Source organism: Lygodium microphyllum, chromosome 15, assembly GCF_053477565.2.
Source record: "Lygodium microphyllum isolate KBCC chromosome 15, Lygodium_microphyllum_v1.1.10, whole genome shotgun sequence".
Lineage (NCBI taxonomy): Eukaryota > Viridiplantae > Streptophyta > Polypodiopsida > Schizaeales > Lygodiaceae > Lygodium > Lygodium microphyllum.
In genome coordinates this window covers 37,428,738-37,442,172 of record NC_141149.1, presented here as the reverse complement: position 1 = coordinate 37,442,172, position 13,435 = coordinate 37,428,738, and the positions used below count along the sequence as shown (strand labels likewise).

At 38.1% G+C, this 13,435-nt stretch overlaps 1 protein-coding gene across 1 annotated transcript in view; it reads right to left on the bottom strand.

Annotated features, from left to right (window-relative positions):
• Window positions 1-9,301: 9,301 nt before the first annotated feature.
• LOC148024438 (alpha-soluble NSF attachment protein 2-like) overlaps window positions 9,302-13,435 on the bottom strand; it is a 45,111-nt gene continuing 40,977 nt past the window's right edge. The window contains exons 2-9 of the mRNA XM_087694075.1: window positions 13,116-13,165; window positions 12,907-12,979; window positions 12,738-12,817; window positions 11,279-11,430; window positions 11,029-11,188; window positions 10,750-10,797; window positions 10,460-10,540; window positions 9,302-9,690 (exon numbers count right to left, since the gene is read on the bottom strand). Of these exons, the coding sequence (XP_087550201.1) occupies window positions 9,610-9,690; window positions 10,460-10,540; window positions 10,750-10,797; window positions 11,029-11,188; window positions 11,279-11,430; window positions 12,738-12,817; window positions 12,907-12,979; window positions 13,116-13,165 (725 nt within the window). The 3' untranslated portion in view covers window positions 9,302-9,609. The remainder of the gene's footprint in view (window positions 9,691-10,459; window positions 10,541-10,749; window positions 10,798-11,028; window positions 11,189-11,278; window positions 11,431-12,737; window positions 12,818-12,906; window positions 12,980-13,115; window positions 13,166-13,435) is intronic.

Here is a 13,435-nt window from a genome sequence, read left to right as displayed (position 1 = left end):
TTGAATCCAAGACAAAGGACACCTAATGATGTTCTTCAATATGATGTTAAAAGGAAGGGCAGCAATATGGTATCACGGTCTAGAGGCCAGAACCATAACTAGCACCAACCAATTCTTCATGGCCTTCCGTAGAGAGTTTGCTCCTGAGAGAGGTAGACAGTATTGGTTTCGTGTCTTGAATGTAACACACCAAGAGCCAAATGAGAATATCCAGGCCTATGCTAAGAAGCTAAAGAAAGTTCTTCGCAAATTAAATACTTATATCCCCATTCCACCAACTGCACAGTTGCAATATTTCCTACATGGATTGGATTTCAATATCCAGGTGTAGCTCAGTAGTGTCTCTTTGGCCGACATTGACACTGCTATCACCCAAGCAGGAGTAGAGTCGCACTTGCAAGTGGCTTATGCAGCAAAAGGATAAATTGGAATGGTAATAATTTGGCATTGACCAATGGGAGTCAAGGGGACCCCATGTCAAATGTGAATGGCAGAGGGAGTATCATGCCGAATATGCCTATGTTACCAGCTCCTCCCAATAGTATGACTATGCCTATGGCTAGTCATACGGGCCCACTAAGTGGTGGAGACCAAACAATAAATCTGAATATTGTCCCAGTAGGTCAGTGACCGATTCCTAATCAAGTGGCTAGGCCGATGGGATGACAGACAGACGATCGTGGCTACGAGTGCCTCTAATGTCCTTGGCGAAGTTAAGGACATGATGAAGCACTACACCGATATGATTTCTGAACAATATAGACAAATAGCTATGGATGTCAATTTTCTTAAGAAGTAGTAGAATTTGATAGGGAGTCGACGCCCTGAAGAGGGTGCCCCCTCAAGATTCAGCTATAAGCGGTGTGGTGGCCAACATTTCCCTAGGAATTTTCCGAATGTCGAATGTGATATTTGTGGAAAGTCTGGCCACTTAGCTGCTACCTGTTGGAGTAAGATTAGTTCTCTCCAACAAGGGAGTAAACTACCAGGTCTAGTTAACCATCGTGCACAAGGAAATAATCTCCAACAAGATGAGGGACCAAGACAAATACTGCAATGAGGAAAGGCTATTGTAGAGGAGTTGCCTCATGGTAGTGGAGTCAGCCTTATTGAGGCTGTATGTGTCAATGACGCTAAAATTTCTAATCTACAAGCTGTAACAAGAGGTCAAAAGATTAAAGAGGGTGACAAAGGAACTGTAAAACTTGTCAAGGGAAACCCTAAGCAAGAGGCTAGGGGAAAGCAAGTTCTAAATCTTGATATGGAAGGTGAACCTTTAAGGCCTGTTGATAGTAAAGTTGATCCCGAGAAGGATAAGGGATTGCCAAGAAAGAAGGCAAAAGTTAAAAAAGAGACACTAAAGCCGATCCAAATACCAAAGGAGAGAATGGTTTGGCGCGAGAAGAGAACTTTGGGTAACTACCACAACTTTGATCTAGCAAGTTCTCTTTGCGAAGTTGAACCAGACATGAACCTCTTGCAATTGATTAAACTTTCTCTAGGAGTACGCAAGGAATTCAAGAAAATCCTGCGTATTGGGTATATTGTAGAACCTTTGGGCATCGCACGAGTGGGAGAAGATTGGTTTGATCATGCTGAAAAGCATTGCCCTAGGGTTCCAGCATACATGGATGGAATATTAGTAGGGCATACGATCGTGGACACTGGATCCTCTATCAATATCATGAGTTCAGACTTGATGGAGAGGCTAGGTCTCGAAATTCAAAAAGACAGCTCCACACTTCTTAGAATGGTGGATGACAAGTCTAAGACAACTAGAAGGTTGCATCACTAAAGTCCACATTACAATTGCGAGCATGGAATGCTATATGGACTTTAGGGTGATAAGGTTTGCAGGATGTCCTAGCTATCAAGTTTTGCTAGGTAGGCCATGGATCTTACGAACAGACTGCCAAGTTGATATACCCGTTGGTCGAGTGATTCTAGGTAGAGGTGCCAATCGTGTAATAGTGGATGCTTACGCTGAGTCTCCTCAGAGTGAGAGAGCTCCTTTATCCTCTACCGAACTAGAAATAGTAGAAGATCCATCTGGTAGTGAGACATCATCGAGTGATGGATCTAAAGAAGGGTCCAATACAGAGGACATTTATTAGATAACATTGAATGAGCTGATAGAGCCTCAAGATCGAATGAGAGATGCGGACATAATTGAGTTGGACCTTGGTATACCTAATGATTTGTGGCCAATCAAATTAGGTTCCATGCTCAGTTCAGAAGATAGAGAGGAGTATGTGTCCCTGATTCAAGAGTTTCGTGACATCTTTAGGGGCCTTCTCCCCAATCTGGCTATGCATACTATTCATGTAAAGGAAGGAACCCGCCCTGTACATCAAAAAGTAAGGCATATGCCTTTTTAACTAAGGGACAAGTTGTTTGAAGAGCTACAGAAGTTGCGAAAAGCGGGTTTGATCTTCCGTGCTCAACATACTGAATGGTGTTCACCAGTTGTGTTTAGAAAGAAGAAGAACAATCAAATTCGGCTTTGTGTAGATTTTAGAGAGCTAAATAAGCAAATAGTCAAGGACTACTACCCGTTGCTCTTTATTGACCAAAGTTTGGATCAATTAGTAGGTAGGGAAGTATATTCATTCATGGATTGCTGTGCGAGGTATAATCAAATGGCAATAGCTGAGCAAGACAAGCTTAAAACGACATTTATTATTGTCTTTGGTACCTTTGCGTACCATGTGATAGCATTTGGTTTATGTAATGCACCTGGTTTTGTGGCAAAGAACAGCCGACAAGACCTTTGGTGGCATCTCCCCAAAGGAGTTGAAAGTATTCACTGATGACTTGGGGGCAGCCACCACAAGAGAAAGGTAGTTGATCATTTTGCAGAAGTGTTTTGAGCGTTGCAGACAATTCTGCATACTCTTAACCCACGAAAGTGCGTCTTTGGAGTCCCTTATAGGTTATTGTTAGGCCATGTGGTCAATTCAGTAGGGATTGCGATTGACCCTGAAAAGATCAAGGTCATAGTTGCCATGAGTCCACCACGTACTCCAAAGGAAGTACATAGCTTTCTATCATCGGTAGGGTATTATCGGAGGTTTATCAATGCCTTGGCAGAAAGAGCGTTGCCACCGACGAACCTATTGTTCTTCAATTGTCAGTTTACATGGAGTGATGCTTGCAAAGTATCTTTTGATGATGTGAAGTAGGAGTTTGCCAAAGCACCTGTTTTAAAATCACCTAAAAGGAGTGAAATGTTGTATATATTTTCAGCAGCCACTACTGCTTATCCCAAATTTGGGAGGAAAAGTGGTATCATCCGATAGCCTTTGCTAGTCGGAAGTTGGGCATATCAGAAATTAACTATACCTATATGGAGAAGTTATGCCTTGCGATGGTATTTGCAACCAAAAAGTTTAGGCATTACATTCTTTATGAGAAGGTGGTTTTTTATACGAAGGTGGAAGGGCTTCGATTGTTGCTGAACAAGTTACAACCGTCAGATCATTTAGCAAAGTGGTTAATCACTTTGCATGAGTTTGATTACGAGATCAAGAGTAAGCCACCGAGGTACAGGTCATTGTAGAATGTCTTGTCGATTTTGAAGAGCCCAAAGAGGTCGTGGATGAAGGAAGTGACATGGAAACTTTGTTCATAATTGATACAGCGTCTATTTCCTCCTGGTATGCTGTTATAACACACTATTTATCTACGGGAGAGACTGGAGCTACTTTATCCAAATCCGAGAAGAGAAAAATTAAATAACAAGAATTAAAAATTTCCTAAATCACAGAAACACTATATCGACAGGTGTCAATGATATCTATTATCGCCAATGTGTGATGCCTGACGAGGTTACATTTATCTTGGAGGAGTGCCATGACTCCGCTTGTGGAGGGCACTTTGTTGGGTAGTTGACGGCACAAAAGGCTTTAAGAGCTGGATATTGGTGGCCGTCCATCTTCCAAGATTCATTTGAGTATGCTAAGAGATGCGATACATGTCAAAGACATGACAATTGAGAGAATAGGAAGTGACCACTTACGCCTATTATGGCTATCCTTCCCTTTGAGAAGTGAGGCATTGACTTTATGGGTCCTATTACCCCGTCGTATACTACTCAGAAGAGATACATTATAGTAGCCACTAATTACTTCACAAAGTGATCAGAAGCATGGGTGACGAGGTAAGACAATGCAAAAGAGATTACCAGTTTCCTACTTGAGCAAATCATTTGCCGTTTTGGTCTAATAAAGGAAATAGTATCGGACCGTGGAACTCACTTTTTGAATAAGGTGATTAAAAGCTTGATTGAAACTTGGAAAATTAAGCACAATAAGACAACTCCCTATAATCCGCAAGCCAATGGACAAGTTGAAAGTACCAACAAGCAGCTTGTGGGTATCCTATCCAAGATAGTCTCTGAAAAGAAACGTGATTGGGATACAAAATTATATGGGGCAGTTTGGGCGTATAACACAACGTTTAAACGAGCCATTGGCTACACCCCATTTAAATTAGTTTATGGGGAGGAGTGTGTCTTGCCCTTGGAAATTGAGTTGCCGACCATAAGATTCACAATCAATCATTCTTTGGGTGATGAAGATGCCTTATTCGAGCGGTGTACAACTATAGCCCACTTGGATGAGCTTAATTACAGAGTCTATTGCACCAAGAGGTAGCTAAGTGTCAGACGAAGCAGTTGCATGATCTAAAAGCGAAGCAATATACCTTTAAGAAAGGACAGTTAATTCTATATTACAATGCGCGTAGGGAGCTATTTCCAGGGAAGCTAGAACCTAGATGGGATGGCCCTTACAAAATAGTTAGGATAGGTAAAAATAAGTCCATGGCTTTATTAGCTGATCTACATGGAGTACAATTTAAAAATAAGGTTAATTATTATTTTTGAATATGCTAATATGCTAAATGCATTGCATGTCCATGCTAGGGTTGATTTGAGACCTACAAGACAGCTTAAATTGATTGATGGGGCGGTTATCCCTTATTTGGAGCATCCATATCTAGAACAAAGATATCATCAGGGGAAGCTTATTCTGGTGGAGAAAATTATATAAAGTGATTGAGCAAGAAGACGGTACCTTTGTATGGGAGATCAAAGTTTTTTGCCATCACTGTTTACAAATTTTGACAAGCATCCTTGTTGGTTTTAATGAAGAAGGTGGGATGGAGCCGTCAGTTCATCCTCTAAATATGTTGAATTTTGATTATCATGATTATGAATAGGAGAGTTCTTGATGGTTGGCTGTGTAAACCCATTATGGATGTACACGTTATACTTTGATGGAGTGTCCCGGGGCCCTCATAAAAAAGAGAGTGTTGGAGTAGTTATGTGAGATCCCCGATGTAGAGTTACAATGAAATTAGCTCCTTACCTTGGGGTAGGATTCACTAACAACATGGCAGAGTATAAGGCTTTGATTGTGGGACTAAATATTGCCAAGAAAGGTGATATTCGGTGGTTGTTAGTAAAAGGGGATTCCTAGTTGATCTTAAATCAACTAAATGAGACATATACAGTCCGGAATCCCATCCTTCGAATGTATCATCGAACTGTTATAACCCTACTTGATGAATTTGAGAGTGTCTCACTTCAGTTGATTCCACGTTATTGGAATCAGTTTGCGAATTCATTAGCCAATTTTTCTTATGAGGAGAACCTCTTCTTCAACTGTCGTCCTAGTCCGAATGTTGTCATTGATAATGAAATAGGACTTAGTCGCTTGTGTGGAGTTTTATTAGACCACACGTTATATGGCAGGCGATGGTTGATATGGGTAATGCGAAGAGTAGCCGAGACCCGTCTACTGCTACTATCTTGGACCCATAGGTTGGTCAGACGACATGTTATGCATACGCCTCTTGCTATATATAGCATAGATTAGGAATAGATCTTTAGCCTAGGTGGCTAGGATGGCAACTCTTAGATATATGATTGCTTTGGCAATACCCAAATGTTGGCCTTTACAATAGATGAATGTAAAGAATATCTTCTTGCATGGTGATTTTCAAGAAGAGGTATGTATGGAGTAGCCAGTAGGTTATGAGGATTTGGAGTATCCCACATATATGTGCAAGTTAAAGAAGGCACTCTACAAGCCAAAGCAAGCACCTAAAGTATAGTCTAACAAGATCGAAGAGTATCCTATCACTTTATTGGAGAAAGGATTATGCAAGTTTACTCATTATAGTCATCTATGTGGATGACCTAATTTTTACATTTGATAGTAACAATGAGATTGCTGATGTCAAGGGCTTTTTGAAATAGAAATTTAAGATGAAGGATCTTGGTGAATTGAGGTATTTTCTTAGCATTGAAGTGGTCAAGTATGCTTATGGTATTTAGCTATCCCAAAGACAATATGGCTTGGATATATTGTCCAAGTATGGTATAATTGTGCCATTGAAACATAATGTAAAGTTAAGTGCTGTTGCAGATGAGATAGAAGACCCCACTATATTAATTGCAAATAGCATGAAGTTTAATTTACATAACTATCATGAGATTAGTAGACTTGAGTTATGTCATTGGGCTTGTGAGTCAATTACTGCATGTACCTAGAAAGCCTCATTTGGATATAGTCAAACACATATTGAGATATGTGAGGTCCACTTTGCATTATGAACTTATTTATGAGGTAAGGATACATGAGTATTTGGATACATAGATGCAAATTAAGCCGGTAGTATATCTGATAGAAGATCTACCAACAGATTCATGTTTTCACATAGTAAGGCAGTAATAACTTGGACTAGTAGAAACCAAGGATATACATGTTTTTGGATACATAGATGCAAACTTGGCTAGCCATTTATTTGATTAAAAAATACAATAAATTTATGCTTTCACTTGATACTATAACAATCACTTGGAGTAGCAATAAGCAATCTACAATTGTTTTGATGCTGCTATGGTGATATGTGAGATGGAATAATGATATACCTTATAAGTTATTAGTTGATTTGGATGTGCATGTAGGTGATCCAATTGTCATTTATTATGGAAACATGAGCAACATGCCAGCATACTGTTGGCAAGGCACCTCGTGTTCCATGTCAGAACAAAACATATCAAGGTACACTACCATTTTGTAATAAAGAAGATACTTGGAGGTGAGATTGACTTGACGCATGTTAGCATACAAGACCAAGTAACTAACATTTTTACAAAGGTCTTGGCTACGAAGAAGCTTCAAAGATTTTGAGGCTTACTTGGAGTTACAAATATCCAATTGAGCTTGAAGGGGAGCATTAACATGGCAAGCTTAACACATGTAGACATTGATGATTGATTGCTTGGTTAGATGGTTTTGCACGTTTACACTTACTACATCGATGGTCGTCATGACCTTCACATGGCCGCTAACTCAAATATTTATTGTTACATCTACTCATAATTATAATTGGCATTGTTATAGCACTAGCCAATTAGTATAGTCAATCATACATTGTTTAACTTAGTAAGCCACTTTCCTTTATAATCTCTCTTGTCTATACTTAGTGTACATTGTATTGTGTGGACAAGAGTAAAAGAAATTGGCAAGAAAACATTCTACCTTCTATCTCACTTCTCATGTGAGCTTCTCCTTACATATGTATGGTGTATGTTTTCATGGAGAAGTATTTTAAAGCTTTTAAGGGCCATATTGAAAAGTACATAACTTTTTAGAAAATATTGGCTAAATTGGAGGTATATCTTGGAAATTTTGATTAGATGCATGGGATTTGGTAAATTTTGAAATTGGATGTATATTTTGAGAATTTTCCAAAAAATGAGGTGTTTTAGCAATGTTTCCTCCCATTATAGCCTACTCAAGCCCTTGAACCCCATCCAATAATTCATTATTTTATTGAAAATTAATGCATTTGCTATTAGAACCCATTATGCACACGCTCACGTTCATGCATTCACAAAATCAAATTTACTGTATCTAGATGTTACCTAAGAATCATGTGGCTCTCTGTTGGGTATTTCATAAATGAACACGACTCCCATGCCAAGGCAAGAAAACAATGAAAACGCTAAAGACTTCCATATTCGAATGAACACCCAAAGGCAAGTAATCACTAAACACCCAAAGGCATACACTATCTCAATAAGTAACAAGGCCAACATTAATATATTTTTCTATATGCAACCTACCAATTTAATGGGCCTTTCTGAGCAAGACCCTACCTTTCACTCTCCATTGGATATCTCACTATATGCAACTCATTGTAGAGTGGATAAATTTGTCCTATTCCACATTGGATTTGTTTGGAAGATTAAGTCCAATGCCAAACACGAGGCACTTGAAACTCGTTAAAAAGGTTCTAGGTCAACTTGCATGGAGGGAATGCATACATCCATACATGGAAAGAAGTCAAAGAGTGGATAAATAATAACATTGACTTGGAGAGACTTACACCACTTTTTTAAAAGGTCATTATGATATTCGCAATGTGAAAACTACCATGGCAATTTGAAAGTCAATTGAAAATTTTTGCATTGTTATGAAAAGGAGAGAAACTCACACAATTTGATACATACAAAATCTACAATGTACAGATTTTATTCCTCCAAGATGGGAGGCATCGATAGGCCTTCAAATAAAATATTATAATTTTTGCAACATCTAATTGGACTGCATGAAGATAGTGTTCTCTCTTTTAGCAATTATCATGAGATGTTTGCAAGATGTATGTACAATCATATACACAGATTTGCCACATGTATAAAAGTCTAGATGTATTTTCTGCACCAGATGCTGTGAAGCATCATTTCCAAGCAAGGGTTTCTTAATTGTGAGATATGTGACATGTTGAAAGCGAAGATGCAGCTATCATTTTAAAGCAAGCATGCCAATAGTTTAGTAGGGATCCTACAATGTCCAAGGATTTGAGACCAAGTATAAAATCTTGAACCAATGACAGCATTCACATGCGCAAAAGAAGAATAGCATTCAAACACTATAACAGCATTCTGTGTACAGGACACAAGCATTCTGCATTTATCAAAGATGGTGAAATCCCTACACAATAGACTCTAATATGGGGTAGTACTAATTTTGGATCCCAATATGACAAGAAAGTCTTATCTTCTTGGATACCTCTTGGGCAACACATCCTCTAAATTAACCTACTTGATTTATTTGTTCCCCCTAAATACCATTCCGAATATAGGAGCTTAATACTGCAAAGAGGTTTCGATACAAATTGAAAACTTGCCAAGCTCAACAGTACACGAGTTTTACAAGTCGTTAAACTACTGCCAATTTATCCCATCCAGAAAATACAACTCCAATTTAAATTATTGAAAGCCGAGGCAAATATACAAGGGCAAGATTAGTTAACTAAACTTGACAAACTAGCATGTAAGAATTCATGACCTAAGCACAAATTACAAGCATCGGCTAGCCCTCAGTTTCTTCTGTGCTTGTGCCAATATAAAGAGCAGCAAAAGCCACAGAATTTGAAATGATACAAAGGCCAAAAACCATCACAAGAAAGTTTTTTAAGTTCACAGAAGAGTAGAAATGGCTTTTAAAGCAATGTCAATGAGCAGCCCCATAAGAGCATGATAAAGCTAGAACTATCACACAGGTTACATCACAAAGTTTGTTTATATAAACCAAATTAGGTCAGGTCTTCCTCTTCAATTTCTCTATCTTTAAGAGCTTTCTTTGCCCGAAGTAAGAGAGTGGTCTTCCACTGGTCCTGCACAACAAAAACAAGTGTACATTAGCCATGCCTTCAGCATTACTCTATACATGAAGCCACAGTAAAGCACAATCAAGGTGTGAAGATGACAACAATGACCTAAGGATTAGTTACTCTAGACTTAGTTGAATTATGTTCGCAACTAAATGTCTCAATCTTTGGTAGTATTAGATCGAAAAAAAAGATCAAAAGGCAAAACTTAAAACACAATACCAATCTACTGAGGATAGTAAACAAGCATTCTTAGTGGTGGTGATCAACATGGAGCCAGTAACCTCCCTAGCACAATCAAACGTTCAGTGGTATCATTACATGACACACACAACAATATTCCCCCCCCCCCCCCCCTTCCCCCAAAAAAAAAAGGGAAAAAGAACTTTACGAAGTTTATTCCTGGAAGAAACATAATCATGGTACCTAAAAACATTGGATAAAGAATTGTGTGGGTGCAAATGCCATTATTCTACAGCATAAATGAGTATAGGTAGTGCACCTTTCACTTGCATACTCAAATGTAATAGCAAAATCATTACAAAAACAAGACTAACTGATATGCAACAGTTTCTTTGATCTGACCCTAGAATTAGAGCAGAAACGATTATAGAAGAGGTTTAAATAGCTACATTAAAAGAACAAAGGCATAAGACTCTGGGAATGGATAAGTAAAAATCTGCATATAAAGCCCACCATGCGATGAGAACATCGTACCGAAATAGCAACTTAAAACCAGCTGATTCTTATTTAATACCCAATTCACAATGCTTACCAGGCGTGTAATGCTATCAAACTCCTTTACTGCATCAGTGAACTGTTCAACATTTTCTTCCTCTATTGAAGCTGCCAAGTCCTGATCATTTTCAATTCAATCTTTGTTATGATAGATTGAAGCTTTTTCAATCAAACCCCATACATACAAACACTGCTACAGGAAGAGCATACTGTTGAAAAAGTAAACCTTAAATTAAAATCTGAACTATCATAACAACATAATTTTCCTGTCATACCCATCTAACAACTAGCTATTGAAATGACGTCATGACACGTCTCAGAACTTACTGTTAAAAGCTTGCATTCACGGCTGTTGGAGAAAGAAGGATCTAAATCCTGTTCATCCCAACAACACAGTCAAAACTTATAATGATTGCAATCTATCGATATTTGTTTCAGAATTATAATACAGCACAAACTTGTCTGATAACTATCAGTTTGTAATTAATTGTCAATTGTCTGACAACTAACAGGACAGAGAATACAAAAAAACGATCAGGTCAGATTAAATCTTTCTTTTAAGTGACATCACTTTAATTGGAGCCTTAGGTCCGCAAAGTTTATTACCTGGTACTTCTCAAGGGCGTTGTTGATCGCCACAACATCCCCCCCACAAATATGACATAACCCAGAATTCAATAAGTAGCCCTTCACACTGTATCTTAAGAGATTGTTATTCATAGAATGAGAAGCCACAGATTCAAAAATGTCTATGGCTTTTGAATATCTGCATACAAAATAGGAATACATCCTGTTTAGAATGTAAACTACAACCATAGCCAGGAAGACTAAATGATAACATAACAATTCCACCTACTGTTCAAGTACAGCTGCAAACTGAGCAACCTTCAGCCTACATTGATTGCCCTGGCTCGTGGCCTCCTCACCCTCATAGAGATCGGCAGCTTTCTCATAGTATCCCATGGCCCCTTCTAGTTCTTCCTCCTTTTCAAGCAGCTCTGCTATTTCCTGGATTCAAGAATCAATTCAAACGTGACCAAACAAACATCAACATGATTGTCATACAAGGTCCAATGCATCAAGAACTCAAAAAGTGTTGCAATTCACTTGGAATGTGCTCAGTTTACAAATCGCTTTATGTAGTGAAGCTGAGGACCATTACCAAGGGAAAAGTGAACAAGCCTACTATAACTTTTATGGTTTATCTGGACAATGAACTTTTAAAATTCAACCAATTCCATTGGAATAGTTGAAGAATGCTATCCTTAAACCGTTCTTGGTTGATATTTGGATGATTATCTTCGAAAATAGTCCAATCTCATTGATTCAAAGAAGTCGCTAATAAAGATAGCTTTTTCTAGAATGCCAGCATCTCTTATGAAGAAGAAAAGCACAAAAAGCTGACCAAGTTCAATGCTGTTGCTTTTGGGTTTGATATGTTTATTTTTACTGGGGCTAATCACTCACAGTCTACTAGTAAGTCTGATATGTTTATTTTTACTGGGTAATCACTCACATAGTCCACTGTAAGTCTGATTGCAAAAGTACAACACACTTATAAGCCAAAACTTAGATTTTATATGTTATGTTATGTGCTTCACAACAATGCCACCAAGTTTTGCCTCAATCCCCTTAATCTAATAGCCTAGATGCAAAAGAAAGTATATCAATACATCCTCAGGAAAAATGATCTAAGATACATATTAGAACTCAAAAGCAGCATCAGATTTTATATGCTACGTTACCTGCTTCACAACAATGTCAACCAGTTTTGCCTCAATCCCCTTAATCTAATAGCCTAGATGCAAAAGAAATAAAGGAATCGTAGTACATCGATGCATCCTCAGAAAAAATGATCTAAGATGCATATTAGAACTCGAAAGCAGTATCAGAATTAACTAAATGTTGGATCTAATCAATTTCGTCATTTCTTGAACACTGCAAACAACTTAGAAGTCACAAACTTGCAATGTTAAATTTTGGATCACAAAACAAGAGGTACTAAGCACTTAAAATCAACAAATTGTCATTCTTGCTATTTACAACATGTAGTTGAAAGCAACTTATAACTTGCCTTTTTTTCAAGCACTGCAATTCAAAGTATGAGCAAACTCAACCTAAACATACTTTAGCATAAATTCCAGAAAGATGATTCCCTACTATGAGCAAGCTCAACCTAAACATAACTGCCCGTGCAATAAGCCAACTCGCCCATAAAGAAGGTGACAATTTGAGAAACCATCATTATTCACTTATGCCGGGCTATTAACATGAAACTAACAACGCTGAACTGGAGCCAAGTATCTCAAACAGACCTTATAGTATTTTGCAGCCATAGATAATCTTCCTATCTCCATAAAAATTTGAACTGCCAGATTCAAATATCGCATAGCTTCTGTAAAGAAACAACAAGCTTTGCATTAGAGCCATAAATGCAGTTACATTCAGCCTTCTAAAGAGAGCCCAATGTATCAGATTGTTTACCTTTGATATTAACCTTCTTGTAACAATTTGCAGCATCAACATAAGCAGATGCAGCTTCATGCTTGCTTTCTAGCTGAATTACACATGCATGATATTAATTTACATGTTTGGCTAAAATACTAGAAACCAATAAATTTGCTTCCCAGCAGGAAAGATTCAGTTCTGAACATGCAGCACATATTCAATAACTACTGACAGCCTTGACTAACCTTTAAGTGGCAATCGGCAAGCTTGATATACACTCCTGCTGCCTTATCCCCTGCAAATAGCAGCGATTTTTTTTTGTTTCAGAGATGCACAGCCATGAATTTTTCAAGCATATATTTTTATCCTACTTCCCAAAACAAATTCCTTTCAACTAATCAAGTGGATTCTCAATCTTCACTAGCTAAATTACAATTAAATGCCACACAATCAAACAAGAACAATATGCAGCCATTCTAAGACATACAAACAGTTATTCTATAGCCTATACTTTATCAGGTTTAGTTGTGAGTTCAGTGCCAAATCGAACATATACTTTGAAAGA